The sequence below is a fragment of the Myotis nattereri genome (assembly GCF_964212035.1).
Source record: "Myotis nattereri genome assembly, chromosome: 2".
NCBI lineage: Eukaryota > Metazoa > Chordata > Mammalia > Chiroptera > Vespertilionidae > Myotis > Myotis nattereri.
Window position 1 is genome coordinate 39,318,866 of NC_138076.1, and position 22,081 is coordinate 39,340,946.

General features: G+C 40.1%; 1 protein-coding gene across 1 annotated transcript in view; it reads right to left on the reverse strand.

Moving 5' to 3' along the window:
- PCCA (propionyl-CoA carboxylase subunit alpha) overlaps positions 1 to 22,081 on the reverse strand; it is a 382,136-nt gene that overhangs the window by 43,662 nt on the left and 316,393 nt on the right. Inside the window, exon 21 of the mRNA XM_081082496.1 lies at positions 18,737 to 18,790. Within this exon, the coding sequence (XP_080938622.1) occupies positions 18,737 to 18,790 (54 nt within the window). The remainder of the gene's footprint in view (positions 1 to 18,736; positions 18,791 to 22,081) is intronic.

Below are 22,081 nucleotides of genomic sequence, written 5' to 3' on the forward strand. Positions count from 1 at the left end.
ACAATATTAGTGCTAATTAAATACAGTGTCAGTTATTATATCCCTTACAAACACACGCAGGTGGTCTACGGAACAGGATTAATACTAAATGACTACGGAATTAAAGCACTAGTATTTGAAGCTTTGACAAGCTTTTTCACTACCTGAGTTTCCAAAGCAAAATGTCAGTTCATAAGCAACAAGAGGAAACTGCCCAATAATATGCAAATTATTATTTGGCTTTAAATCTCAAAATGCTATAAGATGCCCATTAAAAAATTAAACAAATAACATTAACTTTCTCGATGCTGATTATTTCTTTTCCTCTCTTTAGGTAATGACCTTCCTGCACAGTATGTGCTGGCATAAAAAAATAAAAAGCCTAGGGAAATGAAAGGAACTGGTTGCTTAATATCAAAAACATTTGATTTGAGAAAGGAGGAGACAACAATGTAATAGAAAACATGCAATAATTAAAATGATGTGCTTTGTTTTTTTCATTAAGGCTATATTTACTTAAAAAAAACATACAACTAATACGTAGTTTTGGCTAATTTTGCATTAGTTCTGGGCTCTAGAGAAGAGGACTCCTAACAGAGAGCATTTAAAATGAGCCCTTCTTTACACCCACTAGATGGCCAGAATTTAAAAGATCGACACCAGATGTTAACTAGATTTATTGCGGGGATCGCTTTGCAATACGTACAGATATTGAATTACTATGTTGTACACCTGAAATTAATATAATGTTATACGTCAATTACACTCCCATTTAAAAAAGGGATAATAAAGTGTTGATAAAAATGTAGAAAAATTAAACCACTCACACATTGCTGAGTGGGAATGTACAATGGTGTACTGCTTTCGAAAGCAATCTGGAAGTTTTCGACAAAGTTAAACAAAGAACTGCCACAGGACTCAGAAATCCTACATGTAGGTAAGGAAAAGAGAAAATATATGTCCACAAAAATATATACAACAATGTTCAATGGCAGCATTATTTATAATAGCTAAAAAAATGGAAACAATTCAAATGTTCATAGTGAAGAAAGGATAAACAAACTGTGGTATATCCATACAATGGAATAATATTTGGCAAAAAAAAAAAAAATGAATGAAGTACTGATGCTACAAGATGGAGGAAACTTTGAAAACATTATGCTAAGTGAAAGAAGCCAGTCACAAAAGATCACATGTTGTGTTTTTGTTTCTATGGAATGTTCAGAATATATATAAAGATAGAAAATAGATTAGTGCCTGGCAGGTTTGAAGGAAAATGGGGAGTGACCACTAATGGGTACAAGGCTTCTCTGAGGGTATGTGTGATGAAAATGCTCTAAAACTAACTGTGTTAATGGCTGCACAGCTCTGGATGGAACACCACTGAATTGTACACTGTGTGAATTGTGACTTGTGTGAAATGTGAAGTTTATCCCAATAAAGCTGCTTTTTGAAAAGACTGTAGAGGCAGCCTTTTGAAAATTCTCTATGAATCAAGCAGTTAAAGTACTCTGGCCACCAGCAAAAGGCAAAAATGGGAAGTATAAACATGCAAAAATACCTATAAGACCAACAACAAAAATAACAATGTCGCGATAAATTTAAAGAAATTATTTCCATGGGCCAATACTCAGCATTATATAGTAGGCAGGATGCTGATTATTCCAGTCAAAAATAACTACTTTTTTGTACATAAAAGAAAAATGTGAGTTTTTAACTTAGAAATTCTACTTAAAAATCAAATTAACTTATTTGCATTTGAAATTGAAGAACAAAAGAGGTTTCCTTTCTAACAGTTTTGACCTATTTTAGACAGATATTTATTAAATATTTATTAAAATGCTTTGGCTTGAAATAATACTATAGACACCAGAAAGAAAACAAATATGAGCAATTCAATTCTATACCTTCTGTTCAATAAAACTCGCTTCTTCGTGGCAGGTGGTACAGAGAACTCTACCCAGGGGGTTAATCAAAATTCCCTTAGAATAATTGGAAAGCATCTGCATCCCCCCCCTTCCTGCCCCCCAGAAACCACAGAAAAGTCACAGTAAGCAGAACATATAATCTTGATTATTAGCACTGAGCCTGTGGCAGCACAATGTGCTGCCCCCAGAAATTCAGTGACAGGACACAATATCACTGTGCGATAAGCCAGTGATGTCGCCCCAAACGAGACTGAAAAAACTCAGGGAAATCAAAAGATCGACAATGATAATAAGTTGCATGTGTGATGTTTTGCTACTGTTGCGAAGCAAACTGTACATTGTGACAAATGTAATCATTCTCAGAGCAGGATGGTGCTGGGAAAGACCTCAGGGGTCACTGACCCCAACCTTTCATTCTACAACAAAGAAAAGGGAGGTTTAGGAAGGTCACACAACCAGCTTAAAGCATTACTGGGACTAGAAATGAGATCTTCCAGGGCTCTTGGCACGAAATATTTTTCCTGTCTGGGTATATGCACTTCAGAGGGAGTTACCTAAGAAATGGAAAATCCTTAGGAACTTCTGAGAGCTCCGCTTGTAAAACGCCACACAGACGTGCCGTCACTAACCATCTGTGAAAGTTCATGACCAGAGAGTTTGGGGACACTGGCAGTTCCAATCGAATGCCCTGCGTGCCAGCCTAAGGGAGGCAGGGCCAGAGTTCTCTCTAGTTGAGGTCTGGACCTGTAGCTTAGGTGGGTGCAGCTGATCAGCTGCAGGGGTCCTGCGGAGGGACGATGGGCTGAGGCACAGAAGAGGGAGGCAAGGTGACACGGGAGGTGCTCCTGCCGAAGGTCAGAGATTCACCAGCACAGGCACAACTAGGCTTCCCTGGGCGCAGATCACCACGCAAACCAGGCCAGTTTTGAAAGTGTTTTGACCAACTAGCTTCCTAATTATTCTGATGCCACCATTCAGCCGATGTTCTGGAGAGGAGGCTTAAAGACTTGGTCACTGGAAGCATATGCCTCACTCCAAGTTAATAAAGCCAAGCTCTGGCTTAGACGACAGTCCGTGAGTTCAGTTACTGTCCATTGGTTCCCTTGGATCTGATTATTTCCAGGTTCTTTGTGTATTAATCGTCTCTCTCTCTCTTTTTAAATTTTCTGTATCTTATACTGTTTTGACATCCTTGGCCCTTACAGACCTGGGAAAAGACCGCCAGGGCTTGTGAAGACAGGGAAGAGCTTACTCGGGAGCACAGCTTTAGTAGGCAAGCTAAACACCCCCTTTACCGGGCTCGCACACCACGCCACGACTTCCCTTGCCCTAACCTTCTCAGGGCCAGGCACCGGACACCTAGAGGCCTTCCCTCCAGTCCAAAGCCCACTGACATTAATCAAGCTTGACAGTCCTAAATGGTCTACCCTGCCATACCTTGCCTTTCCTTGGAAACTCCAAATAAAACTGCTGCCTATGCTTTTGTCTTGCTCCTTTTTGCCTCCTGATCAGCCCTGGTGCTTTCCCAGTGGCCCTGCATGGCACGGGGTGCCCCCTTTTCTTGGGAAATGTAAGCAAGTCTTTCGGTTGGCACTCGCTCATCTCCATAAATTAAAACCCTTCGGGGGCACTTCAGAACCCCTGCAAAGTTAAGACCACATCTGCAGACCACACAGTGGGGATCGCTGAGAGTGAAGCCAGGAAGCTGCTGCCTGGGCACTGGTCTTACCGCCTCAGAACCCTGCCTTCAAACCACAAGAGCAGCTGGAAGACACAGGCTTTATCAAAGGCTCAGACACGCCGTGTGTGCACCTGGGGCATACAGACGTATTTATACAGGCTTCTTGTCAACACACTGATAAACTGATATAGTAATAGCTAATTGATGATTATATTCTGAGTGGCTGTGGAATTAACAGAGATGATCCAACAAGAAAACCCTTCTGGCCCTAACTGGTTTGGCTCAGTGGATGGAGCGTTGGCCTGTGGACTCAAGGGTCCCGGGTTCGATTCAGGTCAAGGGCATGTACCTTGGTTGCGGGCACATCCCCAGTAGGGGGTGTGCAGGAGGCAGCTGACTGATGTTTCTCTCTCATCGATGTTTCTAACTCTCTATCCCGCTCCCGTCCTCTCTGTAAAAAAATCAATAAAAATATATAAAAAATAGAAAAAAGAAAACCCTTCTGATGGGCAAGCTTGAACTGCAAAAAGTGTCCCTTTTTCAAAACAGAAATTTAAATATAATCAAGAATATTTTAAAAAAAAACAGCATAAAGGAAGTCCTTTGGATCATAACTGCAAACAATGATTAAGGGAAAACTTTATTTATAGGAATGATAAGTTGGTCAAAATTATGTGAAGACCCAAATGCACCCAAAGAGAGTTATCAATATTAGGATGAAATAGTAAAACAACATACTCGACATATATGCACATGGGGCCCAGTTCTTTCTCTAAAATGATCAAGATGCCTGTAGTTCTTTCAATTTACAAATTAAGGCTGGGTGAGGTCATCTAGAATGAACAGGGGGCAATAGCTGTGGACTGCTTATCCACAGGACATGTAAGTTTGAGAGTTTTAGAGAGCAGTGTGAAGGGTTGGGAGATGCTCACAGATATTTCTATGCCCTCCCATAATTATTATCTAGAGCACAACTCTCAATATTCGGCACTCTTGACATTTTAGGTTGGATAATACTTTTGTAGGAGCTGTCTTGTTTATTGTAGAATATTCAGAAGCATTCCTGGTGATGCTTGCCATACACTTAAGGAAATCTACCCACTAGATTTCAGTAGCAGCCCACTGCTTGTAACAACCAAAATGTCTCCCGACGTTGCCAAATATTCCCTGGGAAGCAAAATCGCCCAGGCGAGAACCACTAGTCTAGACTTGTGCACTGCAAAATGCACGTGGGGAAGCGGAGGAACCAAATCTTCAGCATCTGCCTGCTAGGTGGCTGGCTCTGAGTTGGAGCACACCAGGGGAAGCTTAACCCTCTCCCTGCCAGCTGCCCTCTGCCCGGCAGTCAGTGCTAATGAGGATGTGCAGAGGGCCAAGGGAAAAGCTAAATCCAGCCACCCAGACGCTGGTGTGAAGGAGCCAAGGTTTGTCCTGAGATCTGGGCATGAATCCTGTGGCTGCTCTCAGTGGATGAGCTGCTTTGACAAAGCTCTCCATTGCTGTCAGTTTACAATGGAGGCATTAACTCATCTCTAAAATGGGGGTTCTGCTGATGTTGTCAAGGGGTTGTGAGGACTAAATGAGGTGACAAGCATAAAGCGTTGGGCACACTGTAGGGACTCAGAGAACACTGTCTTATTAAAGGCTGTTTACTGGGAACCGGAGACAGGACGTGGAGGGATCGAAGGGGGACAGAACTTGCACACTATTTCCCTGCCCTTACATTAGGCAGCGGTTCTATTTCACACAGGGGCACTTAGCAGTTTCTTTGTCCCGGATGCTTGGTAATTACCTAGGGGAATTGACACTGACACCTCAGGAATTACCTTAGCTGTCCCCACAGGCCTGAGAGCTCACCCCATACAAAACATGCTGGCTTGGGAAAGCTCTCTCTCCAAATGCATACCTGGGATACTGACTATTTGACTCTCGCAGGCCTTGCCAGGCATCCTGCCATATACTTCCCATGCAAAGGGGGGAAGTGCCACATAATATTGAGAAGCTATGCAATCAAATGCTAGCTGGGAAAAAATAGGAAAGTATTTCTTTGCTGATGCCACTGTGACTTGATGCCTGTAACACACTCTATTTGATACATCTCACCAGAGACAGGGCTTTTACAAATTTGAGGAACAAATGGAAAGCAGCAGCTTCTGAGATAAGGTCGTAATTGGACACTCTAGCTGCTGACTCAGGATGTGACGGTCTTTGGTAACCGGCACAGCTATTCCAATGGTAAAAGGGATCCCAATGAACGGTACCGATTGTCCTAAATTTCATGAAGGGCCATCCATGACAGAGTCGATTTCTGCTCCAATATGAGGAAGAGTAAGAAAGAGTGACCCGTACACACTCCCACAGAGCCAACGTTCCTAAAGCAAATGGCACGTGAGGCCAGCTCAGGTTTGTTGTCACTTTCTCTGCACAAGGCATTTGAGTATGTAAGGGTGGTATGGCTTTGTAAGCTTCAGGCCACTGTGAAGAATCACATCTGATAAAGATATTTCATCTCTAGAACCTTATACCTATTAGTGTCATGGGAAGTAAAACTCTGAAACCCCAACTATTACTCCCCACCTTTGTGGCCATTTGAAATGTCTGGGAACCACACTGGTTGTCACACCTGGAGAGATGCTCTGGCATCTTGTGGGTAGAGGCCAGGGATGCTGCTAAACATCCCACAGTGCACAGAGCAGTCTCCTATGACAGAGAATTATCCAGTTCAAAATGTCATTATTGCCTAGGTTGAGAAATCTCACTGTAAGCCAACAATAAATATTATCCCTGTCTTGTGATGGAAGACTTGAAATAATTGAGACTAAGTTTAAAATGCTGTGCAGTTGTTAAGTAAGCTTTAAATATACAATTGAGCCCTGGCCGGTATGGCTCAGTCATTAGAGCATCAACCTGCACACCAAAGGGTCGAGGGTTCGATTCCTGGTCTGCATCTATCTGGGTTGCAGGTTCAATCCCTGACCCTGGTTGGGGTGCATGCAGGAGGCAACCAATAGATGGATATGTGTCTCTCATATCGATGTCTGTCTGTCTGTCTGTCTCTCCCTCTCTCTCTAAAAATCAATGGAAAAAATATTCTCAGGTGAAGATTAACAACAACAAAAAGATACAGTTGATGTTACAAAATATGGATTTAATTATACTTTAGGTCCTATCATATCTCTCCCTGGTTAAAATAATTATGTGCCCTAGCTGGTTTTGCTCAGTGGGTAGAGCGTCAGCCTGAGGACTGAAGGGTCCCAGGTTCGATTCTGGTCAAGCATACATGCCTGGGTTGCTGGCTCAATCCCCTCTGAAGTCAATTTTAAAAAATAATGTATTATGCATATTTACACTAATCAATTAATTAGTTCAAATAATCAAATGCTTGCTCCATCCTCTCATTATAAGAAGAAACATCCAGAACACTGGTCCTTGACTTGGCTCATAACATCAGTAATGTAATGTATTTTGGTATCCATTTCTTACACCAGATACCAATTCTATGTTAAGTGCCAAAATATATTCCAAAACATAGTCCTTGTTGTATTTTAAACTGATTTCTTATTAATGCAGATCCCAGGCCTCACCTCAGACTCTGGGAATCAGCCTCACTGAGAATGGAGCCTGGGAATTGGCATTTTCATGGGCTTTCCAGGTGAATCCCATACATGCTCAGGTTTGAGAACCACTGACAGACTTTTTTTTTTTTGCTTCTAGGAGAAAAGAGCTGCCATTTCCACATCATACTCTCCATAAATTAAATAGCAACAATCAAATAATCCATAGGTCCTGGATCAGCAGTGTGTGCCCTGCCCCGCCGTGGCCAGACATGGCCTGCCGAACTAATATCACTTCAAAGTGAGGCTGGGAGAGCAAAGAAGGCCCATTACAGCCCTCAAAGAATGTCCTCCATCACAAGTATTTTGCTTTTCAAACGCAACACACCTGTCTTCCCACTCAAGATTGCTCTTGGTGAACTTCCTTCTTCTTCAAGGAATCAGATATTTTTTGCTGCCACACAATGCAGACTTGAACGTGTGTTTTATATTTAACATTCAATGACAAATAACACATTAAGTGTATGTGTGTGTGTGTTGGGGGGGGGGGGGGGCGGACGGGGGGTCCATAACTGTAGAATGAACAAAAATTAGACTTTCCAAATAAAAGAGAAATATTTTCCCTCCGAATTTCTCTGTAGACTGAGCACTTTGTGGGATCTCAATGCAGACTGCAATTTCAGGTGAGAGCATGTCTCCAAGCAGAAAGGGGAGGAAAAAAACAGGGCAAATAAAGCAAAAGAAGAGTGTATTTTCAGGGTACTATAATAACAGTTGAGCTACCATTTTCAGGCATTTTACAAATATTTTCTTATTTAACCCACACCACTTCCATAAAATTTGCTATTTTGCTGACGTGAAAACTATGACCAGAGAAGTTAAGTAACTTGTTCCAGTTCACAAAACTAGTAAAAGTGGGAGATCTGAGATTCAAACGCAGGGAAGCAAGCTTTAGTTAGAATTCCTTCCCTTATCCCCACCCACCCAATATTCACGAACATCCTGGTAGTGGTTGGTGAACATATCACTCACTAATCACAAATATTTGAAATGGACATTTCAATGAGTGCCGTGTGTCTAATTTTTACAACTAAATCTAAGGTGCTGTATGGCTTATTTATCTTAGAAATTAAATGGACTGCCCTAGCTGGTTTGCTCAGTGGTTAGAACGTCGGCCTGCAGACTGAAGGGTCCCGGTTTTGATTCTGGTCAAGAGCACATGCCCGGGCTGCAGGCTCAATACCCAGTGGGGGGCATGCAGGAGGCAGCCAATCAATGATTCTTTCTCACCATTGATGTTTCTATCTCTTTCTCCCTCTCCCTTCCTCCCTGAAATCAATAAAAATATATTAAAAGAAAAGGAAATTGAATGGCCTCAAATAAGCTTTCTAAAACCCTAAAGCGTCAGACAAACGTAAGGCATTCTGTTATTCATTAAAATTAATTTGATTTGGAGGATCTCTGGCAGATGGCAGCAGGATTTTCAGATACTTTGAAATAATTAGTGATACCCTAGGATACTGTGAAACCATGACTGAGGTTACACTAAATTGGCTACCAATAGCCACATATAATATAAATTATTTGGACAATAGATAATGCATGTAACTGATTATAGAGAGGCGAGGAGCCTCCCCCTTGATGTGGCCATTTCCCAGGGGTCCATTCTGGACCTGTCCTCTCCTTCACTGTCACTTGAGCAATCTCATCTATTGAAGGACTTCAGACCTCACCTCTACATGTTGATAAAGCATCAACTTACATTCTAAATATTAGTCTTATTCCTGATCTTCAGACTAAAAATTTCCTTTACATCATAAATGTTCCTTTGACATTTCACACTTAAAATAGTAAAAAATCCAACTCATTATCTATTCCACCTTTTTTCTGGTGTAGTTCCTCAGGTCATTGCATCAGTTTTTTTCCTCAGGTCATTGTGTTATCACATGTAGAAACCTCAGAATCATCTTCAAGTATGCCTAATACATACAGCTAAACTCTGGATCCTCAAGAGGAGGCTCTCAAATGTAGCTTTTCTTTATTGGCCTGTTCCCACATGTTCTCTTTAAAATCAAACAAAACAAACCTCGGGTGATGCTGACACTCTTCAAATCCTGCAGTGTCCGGGGAATAAAGGCCCGTCTCCCTAGCCTGGTCCTGCAACATCTAGCTCCTGCCGTTCTAGTTTTATCTCTCATGTCAATCCTGGCTACCTACCTGCCATCCTCACCAATCAACCTGCCTTTCCTTGAACATCTGGGCAACCATGCCTCTGTATCTTCATTTATTTTATTCCCTTCACTTTCTCTACCATCTCTACCTAAAAATGCTATCTCAGGGCCTTTGCTATTCCCCTCTATCCGAAGTTCCTGTTCCTGTTGCAAACTCTCTTCATCTTTAAAGTCTTAGTGTGATCTATATTTCCTTCCTCCCTCCCTCCCTCCCTCCCTCCCTCCCTCCCTCCCTCCCTCCCTCCCTCCCTCCCTTCCTTCCTTCCTTCCTTCCTTCCTTTCCTTCCTTTGTTCCACTCATTCACTAGGGGGCTTTTCACAGTCCCCCACTTCCTTTCTCCAAGCCCAGAATACCTCTATTATCACTCTTACCACACTAATATTTTTATATCCTTAGCTAACAGGGATATCATTTTCTTTTGAACTGCCAGAACTCAATGACTAGCGCATAATAGATGCTCAATCTATTGTAAGAAGTAACACTACCATCTTACATGTAGTAAGATGTAATGTACAGGTAAGATAAGATGTAATGTAAGATGACTACCATGACTACAAATAAATGTTAGGCTTTATGCTCATTAAGGAATTATAATGTCCAGTAAGATATGGAATGCAGAATCTCAATCAGAGTTCTATGCCCTAATGGTCTATACTTTACCTACTGATAACAGTTTTTGTATCAGAAAATGAAAAAGAGTAAAGCTAATAGATCTGCAATGTTCTCTGCTGCCACATCAGCCTGTGCATAACCCACCTGGGCACTAACCCATGTACTCATGATACTGGTTTGTTGGTGTTGACCCACAGCCGGTGTGTTATTTAAGGGTAGAGACCAAGTTACGTTCATCTAGCACACTTACAGCACATAGTGGAGCCAGCAGTCATGACTTCTTTTTAAATTTCTGTTCAAGATGCATTACACCTGGGATATTAATAACTGCACTTTCATGGTATATACAGCATGCTAATTTCAAAAGACTAGAAAGCAGTTAGTTATATTCCAGAAGTCTGTTCTTATGTTGGTTACATGGTACACAGAGCATGTTTCCATAAAAATAACGTTCAAGATTAAGATTTCTTTTTAAAGCCCATTTCATAAAATCTTATTTTGCCCACATTTTGGCAGAAATTGTGCATATGTGGGAAAAATGCAGGATGGGATACTATCGACTGACTTTTTTCTTAGCATTAGAAAATGTGTCAAAAGAACAGAGAGACTTCATCTACCCTGGGCAAACTCTAGCCTGTGGCCACCACCTGCTTTGTGTGTCTGGATGGGAAAGGTCCGGAATGAGGAGAGGTTGACCCAATAGCGGGGGAGCCCTGGGCATATGGGATGGAAGTGGCCATCTGATGAAGACTCTGGGGCCCTATGTCAGACACTTCCCATCCCCCTCTCTTTTCCTCATCCAAAGAAATCAGAGCCAGTGCAGGTTGGGTGTGGTGGGCAAGTCCCAAGGGGAATTCAGCCAGCCAGATGCTCTGCCAAGGGGTAGGCACATGTGGAAAGCCTAAGCCAGCAGGACTCAGTGCAGCTGCAAAGGCAAGAAATTCCAATAGCCATCGTGTCACTCCTGCAACACCACCAATACAGAGAAAGGGATAGGACAGCGATGGGAGGAAAGGCAAAGAAACGTTAGAGATGAGTCAGACATGGAAACAGACGGAATGCTCATGGATTTTGAAGTACAGAATACTGAAGTTCTCTGAAGTTTGTGTTTGAAAGACATACTAACAAAAAATGCATGATATCATTTACTGCCCAAAAGAGTATTGATAAAGAAAAACAATAATAACAAACCCAGTTCTTTTCATTTCCCAATTATTTGGATTTCAAACAAACGGGAGTTTACACTATTAAAATTCAATATCCAAAAGTGAGTTTTTGGAAGAAGCAGAAGCTTTTGATGATGTTTATATATCTATAAATATGAATGATGCAAAATTTGAGTCCTATGATATCAGATGACAAGATGCAGCCCAAACTTCAGCTCTTGCTAATTAAACGAATCAATTAAGAGACTGCAGTTGCAACTGTGTAGCTGCTGTTCTATAGTAGCAATAACAACTCCACAGGGAGGTCTTTTACTACATTAAAATGCTGTCCTCCACAACTCCATCTGATATTATTAGAAACAGTTATTTGTGTCTTGCTGTCATATTAGTAGCAAAGGCAAATTATGGAAATATGCAGACCAGAATGGTCCCAGTATGAGATCAGGTTGGGTTTTCAGCCTCCAAGGGAACAACTGCTGAAATTCCAAAGTTCCCCAAAGTTCTCTAATGGAACTGATAAATCTATCAGCACAGCATCCACTTAGAATCTAGGTAAGGGTCACATATTTACATACTTTCCTGCTAAGTTGATACAATTCAACTAGATGAATTATCATATTAAGTTTACCCTCCTGAGTTAAACTGATGGAGTTCAAAATTGTTTTCGATGGTTGTCATTAATCGCTGTTACTTCGTAAATGCTTACTTTGAAATCTAATTGTGCTAGTGTATCAAGGGTCATATTAATAACATTCTTAATGGTAAATCTTCGTAAAACATGTTTATTCTACTGATATTATCACTCAAGCTTTCTAGGCTAATAACAAGTATATTTATTATCAATAAAAACTTAATTTAAAATGTATAATTTGAGATTTAAATTAGCTTTAAGAAATTCAGCATGATTTGGTTTTATTAAGATCTCTGGCTAAGCTTCAGAGACATATAATTTGATAGTTCCTCAAGAGTCCTTGGGTAAGTGCCAACAGCACAGCTCTGAAGAAGCTGTTCAATGTAGTCTAAGCTTATTTTCTTTTTCAGGCAATATGCATTGTTTCTACAAGAAAAAAAAGTCTTACTGAGATATGTTTGGTGTAATAGTACTGTGCTTTAAAAATAATGGTATTATACAAATTAAATATAAACAATGGAATAAAATGTTAACTTTTGCATTCTTTAAATAATAACAAAATATGCATCCTTTTTGTGAAGCACAGTTCAGATAAGGAATTCTGGTTAAGTAAAACACTGGACTGCTTCCATTTGTCGTGTGTGTGTAAGTTTATATTATACTATCTGATGTACACAAGCTCACAACTTCACCAAAAACATGGAAACAAAACAAAACAAACAGAACCCAGACAACTTACAGTGAAATAGACGTAGGTTCTAGAAAAACTCTGATATATAGCTGTTTACCAAGAAAGTGTGTATTATGGACTAAACGCCTGTGCCCCACAAAATGCATATGCTGAAGCCCTGAGCCCCTGTGTGATGGCGTTTGGAGGTGGGGGCTTTGGGGGGTGGTGAGGGTTACAGGAGGACATGAGAGTGGGCCCTCATAGTGGGATTATTGCCCTTGTAAAAGAGGAAGGAAGATGAAACTGTTTGTGAGGATAACGGCTACAAGGTGGCCAACTGCAGGCCAGTAAGAGAGCCCTCACCAGGAATCTGCTGCCACTTTGATCTTGAACTTAGCCTTCAGAACTATGGAAAATAAATGCCTGTTGTTTAAACCACCCAGTCTATGGTATTTTGTCAGAGCATCCTGAGCTGAAAAGACAGTTGTTCTCAGCAGTTACTACAAAGAGCTCCTGAATTATACAGTAAAGCAGTGTGTTTTTAAGGCCCTCTGATGGTTAATAGCTTGACTTAAAGTCAGAGAGACCTGGTTTTGCATTCTGATTCTACCAGCTATTAACATAGCTGAGTCATACGCTCACTATTGTGCTCCAAAATTTAGGCATAGCTTCATGGGTGTTTCAGCATGTTTTGAGTTTGGACTTCATAACACCAATCAGATAGGTGATGATAACAAGTATAAAAATGCTTTGAAAAATAAATGGAAGTACTCAAATCAGGTATATTACATATTAAGGTACAGACTTATGGAAGAGTATCCTGTTTATCAAATATATTTTAAGTAAATTGCCTGAGTACTTTTTAACTTTTCATAAATGTCAAATATGCTTATATAGATTGTGTACCTGATTAAACAGTGTCATTCAAAAATTCATGTCCACCCAGAATTTTAGAATGTGACCTTATTTGGAAATACTGTCTTCACAGATGTAATTAGTTAATACTACCTGATAATCTACACTAATAAAAGGGTAATATGCTAATTAACTGGATGTCCTCCAGACATCTATCTGGACATCCTTCTGGACAAAGCCACGGTTGGGGGCCTAGGCAGAGGTGGTTAGGGGGGACCAGGCCGGCAGGGGAGGGCAGTTAGGGGCAACAAGGCTGGCGGGGGGGGGGGCAGTTAAGGGCGATCAGGCCAGCAGGCAGAGGCGGTTAGGGGAGATCAGGCAGGCAGGGAAGCAGTTAGGTGTAATCAGGCAGGCAGGCAGGCAGAGAGGTTAGGGGAGATCAGGCAGGCAGGCAGAGGCAGTTAGGGGCGATCAGGCAGTCAGGGGAGCAGTTAGGGGCATCAGGCAGGCAGGCAGAGTGGTTAGGTGTGATCAGGCAGGCAAGCAGATGAGAGGTTAGGAGCCAACGGTCCTGCATTGTGAGAGGGATTGGGCCTAAACCGGCAGTTGGACATCCCCCGAGGGGTCCCAGATTGGAGAGGGTGCAGGCTGGGCTGAGGGACCCCCCTGCCGGGCCTCTAGTTTTAAATAAAGTTCAAAGAGCATAACAGAAAGGAGAAACCAAAATTTGAAAATGTAATGAGATTTGTTTTACTGGAAATGAAAATAACAAATTGGCATTTTAAAAAATTCAGTGTGAGTAAAAATCACTGAAATTATTAAGACTGTAACATCTCTAAGTTGAAACAGTAATATTTCTGCCCTGACTGGTTTGGCTCAGTGGATAGAGCGTCGGCCTGCGGACTCAAGGGTTCCAGGTTCGATTCCGGTCAAGGACATGTACCTTGGTTGCAGGCACATCCCCAGTGGGGGGTGTGCAGGAGGCAGCTGATCCATGTTTCTCTCTCATCGATGTTTCTAACTATCCCTCTCCCTTCCTCTCTGTAAAAAATCAATAAAATTTATTTTTTTTTAAAAAAGAAACAGTAATATTTCTGAACTTTAGGTTAAAATTAAACTTTTCTTTGATCACCAAAGGGTGTTTTCAATATTCAAAACAACTCAACTTATATAGAAAATTCTACAAGGTTTCTCACGAAGACAAATGTGTACTGGGGAGTCTTGCCTTTACCACGTGACGTGCTATTGCTATTCCTGACCCGTGAGTCCTGGAAATTGTATCTATTGGTAGATAGATAATTTGAACTGAAGCAGCACATGCTGGCTAGAATTCACTTTATATTTGTTGTAACAGTCCCACCCTTCCTTTCCCTCTTCCAGACTGATCTAATATTTCTAATAATACACATAGAAAAATACATCATAACAAACTACACTAGCCCTCCAAAATCTATGTTGTGGAATTTTAGAATAATTACTCTAGAAACTGACATTCCTTCTCAATGTAAACTATATAAACAAAGTGGACACAGACACTTTGGGATTTGTTAACAAGTGATCTGTCATTTACTAGAGGAGGAGGGTAGTGTTAAACACATAAAATCTCCTTTCCTCTTTTCCTTTACGTTCAGGTGACTTTTTGTTGGCTGTTTAGGTGGTCTATACTAATATATGTGTGTGTGATTTTTTTGTAGTATGTTTCAGGTGACTGAAGTAAGGTGGTATATACCAGTGTGTGTGTGTGTGTGTGTGTGTGTGTGTGTGTATTTTTTGTTTTTGGTGCCTGAAGTGCATAAAAGGAATAAAGGTAAAACACATCTGCTGATGGGATGAGCACTGATCTGAGAGCTGAGAAATGTAAGTACCCTTCTTTGCTCTACCACCACCCACTATAGATGTGCAACCTTAAGTCAAACAAGTTACTTTTTTTCCCTTTTTTCCACATCAAACCCCCACAAGGACCTTTTCTGATGCATAGTTTCCTTATCTGAGGAAGAGGATTAATCTCTAAGGTCCCAAACCTCCCCTACTTTTTTCTTTTTCTTCATTTGTTTCTATATTTGCTTCCTTCACATTTCCTTCTCACATCCAATATTTTGGCCCCATGCTTGTCAGTTTCATTTATTCATTTGACAAATACGAGTATGTGCTGAATGCTTGCTATACACTAAAGCCCTGTTCTGAGCATTAGGTATAGAGTGATTAATAAAACAGACAAAAAGCCCTATGCTCATGGAGCTTATTTCATCCAAGTGGGGGAGACAGATAATAAATAAGTTTTTAAAAGTAAAATATGTCAAATAGTCATAATGCTAAAAAAGAATAAAGTGGAGGAAAGGAGAAATAAAATGTGGGAAAGAGTGGTCATAAGTTTAAAGAGTGTCACTAGGAAGAGGTGGCTCATGTGTAAAGGCTTGAAGAAAGGGAGGGAACCTCTATGCAGATATCAGGGGGCAGATAGTCCTGGCAGAGAAAAGGCAAATGGGGAGACCCTGAGGCATGCGCCCAGCAGGCTTGAAGAAAGGGAGGGAACCTCTATGCAGATATCAGGGGGCAGATAGTCCTGGCAGAGAAAAGGCAAATGGGGAGACCCTGAGGCATGTGCCCAGCAGGCCTGAAGAAAGGGAGGGAACCTCTATGCAGATATCAGGGGGCAGATAGTCCTGGCAGAGAAAAGGCAAATGGGGAGACCCTGAGGCATGCGCCCAGCAGGCTTGAAGAAAGGGAGGGAACCTCTATGCAGATATCAGGGGGCAGATAGTCCTGGCAGAGAAAAGGCAAATGAGGAGACCCTGAGGCACGTGCCCAGCAGGCCTGAAGAAAGGGAGGGAACCTCTATGCAGATATCAGGGGGCAGATAGTCCTGGCAGAGAAAAGGCAAATGAGGAGACCCTGAGGCATGTGCCCAGCAGGCCTGAAGAAAGGGAGGGAACCTCTATGCAGATATCAGGGGGCAGATAGTCCTGGCAGAGAAAAGGCAAATGAGGAGACCCTGAGGCATGTGCCCAGCAGGCCTGAAGAAAGGGAGGGAACCTCTATGCAGATATCAGGGGGCAGATAGTCCTGGCAGAGAAAAGGCAAATGAGGAGACCCTGAGGCACGTGCCCAGCAGGCCTGAAGAAAGGGAGGGAACCTCTATGCAGATATCAGGGGCAGATAGTCCTGGCAGAGAAAAGGCAAATGAGGAGACCCTGAGGCATGTGCCCAGCAGGCCTGAAGAAAGGGAGGGAACCTCTATGCAGATATCAGGGGCAGATAGTCCTGGCAGAGGAAAGGCAAATGAGGAGACCCTGAGGCACGTGCCCAGCAGGCCTGAAGGACAGCAGCAAGGCCAACTGACTTGCTTCGTATTTTAGAAGGATCACATTAACGCTAGAAGGATCACATTAACGCTGTAGTAATAACAGACTGACCGGTGGTTACGGAGGGAAGGCTTTGGCTGCTGCAGTAATTCACATAAGATATGATGAAGGCAGTGGAAGAAAAACACAAATCAAGACAAATGCAAGGTTTTACCTCAAGTGGACATTTTCTGAGAGAAAAATATTGCAGGAGAAACTGTTATTTTGCAGGCTGTACGGAGCAAGAACTTAGTTTTCAATACATGAACTTGGAGTAGTAACCTACTAGAATCCAATGAGGGAGATCAAGTAGCAGAGATAGCTCCGCATGGGCACTTAGCTGGGAACAGGAAAACTGCCACATAATGTAATTCTAGGTAACCATTCAAAAGAATGACATAGATCTTTATGTAATGACCTGGAAGGGCATACACAATTTATTGTTGTATTTAAAAATGTGTAACTATATTTCTGGAAGAATATATCTATTGTTAATAACAAATACCTCTAGGAGGGAGGTGGAGAAGGGTATAGTAGGGGTAAATGGTGATGGACAGAGACTTGCCTTGGGGCAGTGAACACACAATACAGTGTATAGATGATCTGTTGTAGAATTGTGCACCTGAAACCTGTATAATTTTGTTAACTAGTGTCACCCCATTAAATTCAATTAAAAGGAAAAAAATAATATATAAACAATATATGAAAGATGAAAAAGTATGCATTACTTTCTTAATAAGAAAAACAAGAAACCACAAATCTTAGGTGCAAGACTTCAAATTTACATTACATAGAGCAAGTATATATACATATACTGTTATACATAAACTTCACTACACCTCTACACATATAAAAACTATAAATTCACGTTATTACTAACATCCTTCCTACTTCCATGGCTGCAAAATCACTACTTTTTTTTTTAATCCAAGCCACAGGCCTCTCCTCTGATGTCCTCAATAAACTCACAGAGCTAATGGAAACACTCCAAAGTGAATTTAGAACCTGAACAAAGTACCCAAAGCACATGAACAGACATTTTAAAGGTTATAAATGATACCTAGTAAATGAATACATGGAGAAATATTAAAATACAACAGCCATAAACAGAGATATGCTAATTATAATAGGGTACCTTTTTTAACAATAAAATTATTTTGAAAATTATATCTAATACTACTAACATATGAAGTTAAAGTAAAAAGTAATAACTATAAAGTAAATTCTTTTCACCTGATAGAGTTAAATGCTTTTGAAAATTATAACTAATACTAGTGAGAGTGCAAAGTGATATTATAAATATGATGGGTGCCTTTTAGAAGAGATATGAAATCACTAACCCATAAAATTATTCATGGTTTTGAGTCAATTTAGAAAAAAATGTATCTTATACATTTTTGAAAATATTTTATAAATATTTGAAAATAATTCAAAATGTCAAAAAAAGCAAACACATGAAGTTGTGCATTAGAACACCAATCATAATAGCAAAAATGAGGGGTAACTAAAATACTAAGCAATGGGATTCATGGAAAATAAAATATGTCACATCTACTTATCAGAATGTTAACTACAGCTTCATTACTAGTAAAACAATGCTGATATTTTATAGCAATATGAAAAATTATTAATAGGATCACAAGTGAAAAAAATTAAGATACAAATACTATGGTTCAATCTCATTAGAAAAGTGGACCTGAAATGGCCTAATGTAGAAAGGCAGATGGAAAAGTAAGCAAAAAATCCCACCAATGTCACTATTTTCTAAAGCATCTTTATATAATAAGTGTTCTTCTTTTTATGATGAAAATACCCAGTAGAAAAATAAAGCACTTGAAATACTTAACAAACTGAAATATTTTTAAAAAACTATTTTCTCTTTAATAAGAAATTGCTAAAAGTAGTCTATCATGGAAATTTCTCTAACACATTAAAGAACCCATTTCTTATACAAAGACATCTCATTTAATAGCAAAATAAAATCATGATGAAGCCAAGTTCAAATACATGGGCTAAAACTAATTGAACACATTTTTCCCCTCTGAAGATCAGGAGAATACACAATGTAATAATTCTTTCATACTTACTACTGTGCCGAGAAATTGAATGCTCATGTTTCCACCTGCTTCTCGTGAAAGACACTAGGGGGAGAAAAAGAGGTATAAAATGAACTCACAAAAATGTGTACCTGAATGCTCATAACAGCATTATTCCTAATAGCTAAATAACTCATGCTCATAGCAGCATTATTCCTAATAGCCGAATAACTCGTGTCCAGAGACTGATAAACAAAACAGCAATGGAATATTATTTGGCCATAAAAAGGAGTGAAGTGCTGGTACATGCTACAACAGAAGCCAGACACAAAGGACCACATATGATATGATTCCAGTTGACATGAAATGTCCAGAATAGGCAAATCTATAGAGACAGGAAATATATTGGTGCATTTTGGGCATTCTTTGCAGAAGACTCTCAGTCGCCCCAAAGACTTCTGGGCTGTCAATAACTCTGGCCCCAGCTAGCACAGGTTGCAGGTTTTCTCTTAGTTTGTTGCCTAAGAATATACCAAATATCACATCTTTTCACGAGAGCAAATTATTTTATACCACTTTGTCAAGAAAAGTACTAGAATAAATTTTTGATGACCCAAGAATTAGAGGGGAAAAAAGTGAAAATTGGAGCTTCATAAACTTGTTGGCACTTAAGAACAAAAGCAATGAATATGTACATAAACTTCGGTATGTCCTATTATAAAAACAAAAACAAAACCATGCTTCCAGCTCTAGAGCAGGAGGCCAAGTGGCAAAGATCGCCGATGCCAAGTGGAGTGGTTAGAAAAAGTAGTGGATTCCAGGGCGCATTAGATAAGGTTGTCCAGGAAAGGGAAGCTATCCTCAGGCTGCTTGGACCTGCTCAAGCAAAAGCCAGATCTGGTGCTTCCTTTTATGAGACATCTTTGGAGGAAGCATCTGACAAAATTTCAAGAAGTGGACATTACCTTGGTGCCTAATTAACAGATACAATAGGAATTCTTTGCAATATTCCATGTGAAACATTTTGTCAGACCAAAACTCGAGAAACAAGCCCACACTGAATCAAGGATTCTGGCAACTACCATTATACTTTGTGTTTCTGTGAATTGGATGACTTTAGATACCTTATATAAGTGGGTTCATACAGTATTTGTCTTTCCCTGTCAGAAAAAAATCACTTCTACTGTCGTGGTAAACAACCTGCTTCCCTATTTATAATGGTCTGACCCTCTAGCAACTTCAGCGCAAAATTATAGCTAATTTGCCTACAAACGTCAGGTGGTCATAATAATCTGGCCACTCAGTGTATACCTAGAAATGGGATTACTGGATCATATGGCTGCACAACTTCTTTGAGGACCACCCCCATACTGTTTTCCATACCAGTTGTACAAAGGTTCTAATTTCTCTGTGTTCTCACAAACACTTGTTAGTAGCCATCCTAATGGGTGTGAGGTGGTATCTCATTGTAGTTTTGACTTGCACTTCTCAGATGATTAGCATGCTAAGCATCTACTTACATGCTTGTTGTCCATTTGTACAAGATCACTGGAGAAATGCCCATTCAAGTCCTTTGGCCATTTTTTAATTAGGTTATGTTTTTGTTGTTGTTGTTTTGTTTTTGTTAAGTTTAGGAATTCCTTATATATTCTGGATATTAACTCCTTATCAGATATATAATTTGTAATATTTTCTCCCATTCAATAGGATGCCTTTTCACTGTTAATTATATCCTTCGATGCACAAACTTTTTAAGTTTGTTGTCATCCCATCTGTCTCTATTTGTTTTTGTTGCCTATGACTTTGATCCAAAGAATCATTCTTAAGTCAATGTCAAGAAGCTTTCTGCTTACATTCTCTTCTAGGAGTTTTATAGGTTATTCATTTATTTATTTTATATTTTATTGATTTTTTTACAGAGAGGAAGGGAGAGGGATAGAGAGTTAGAAACATCAATGAGAGAGAAGCATCGATCAGCTGCCTCCTGCACACTCCCTACTGGGGATGTGCCTGCAACCAAGGTACATGCCCTTGACTGGAATCGAACCTGGGACCCTTGGGTCCGCAGGCCGACGCTCTATCCACTGAGCCAAACCGGTTAGGGCATGAGTTTTATAGTTTTAGATCTTATATTTAGACCTTTAATCCACTTTGAGTTCATTTTTATATATAGTGTACGATGTGTCCAATTTTATCCTTTTGTACGTGGCAGATCTATGGTTTTTAGAAGAAAAAACCTAGCTTATGTGTATCACATTTGTTTCCAACTACCATCGGTCCTTTGAGTTAAAGACTCAGTTAACTGTTAACTGAACATCAATACCTGGATAGCTAATGCACATATTAAATCTACAAGGTCCACACAGAATTCTTGATTTGTCTTCCCAAGCTGCACCTCCCTGAGGTTTCCCATCTCCGTAAATATTACTATTCATTCATTCTGTTGTTCACCCTTAATTCTTTAACTTTCTTTACAACCAGTATCTAATCCAACTGTCAATCTTCTGTGCCTTCTCGCCTAAATATGTCAAATCAGTTCACTTTTACCATCCCCACTGCTACCACCTTCATCTAAGTGAAGGGTTGGAAAACTCTCTGCAAAGAGCCATATACTAAACATTTTAGGCTTTTTAAGCCCAACGGCAAAATTGAGGATATTATGTAGCTACTTAGATAACAAGAGAGAAAACAAATTTTCACAATTTTTGGTAACATTCAAAATATAACTAAGCACAATTTTTCTGTAATACTTCAATGTCACTTTTAATGAGATTTTACATATTTCATCTTTGAAAATGTCTTTTTCCACAGACATTACTGCCAAATACCAACATCGATCCACAGGCATGTGATTTCACTTGAACCTATTTGGCACTTGGAAAGGCATTTACAGAATTTTGTTAAATTCTTCTCTTGATATTTGCCTTTAGCATAACATTATGGTGCAGTTTAATCACTTCCAATGAAAGGTTAGGAACAGTTAAATGGATTTTTAAATATGGACATTTCCCCTGCTTTTGCATTGAGGTTTAAAAGATGCTGCTGGAACTGTGGTGGTTGAGGGACCAACAGAAAAATTTCAATGTTGGTCCTGAGCACAGAAAAAATATCATAATATACTTTCCCACTGCTATGCCACTGAACTGCTGGGCAGTAAGGTTCTATTTCCAACAAAAATTGCAAAAGCAGCCATAGACAAGATAAACACGAATGGACGTGGCCATGTTCTGGTAAATCTGTATTTACAGACTGAAATTTGAATCTCATATGCTTTTCATGTGTCATAAAACATTATTTTTCTTTTAACTTTTTCCAACCACTGAAAAGGTAATAACCACTCAACTTTTGAGCCTTACAACAACAGACAGTGAGCTGGACTTCTCCCTGGAAGACTGC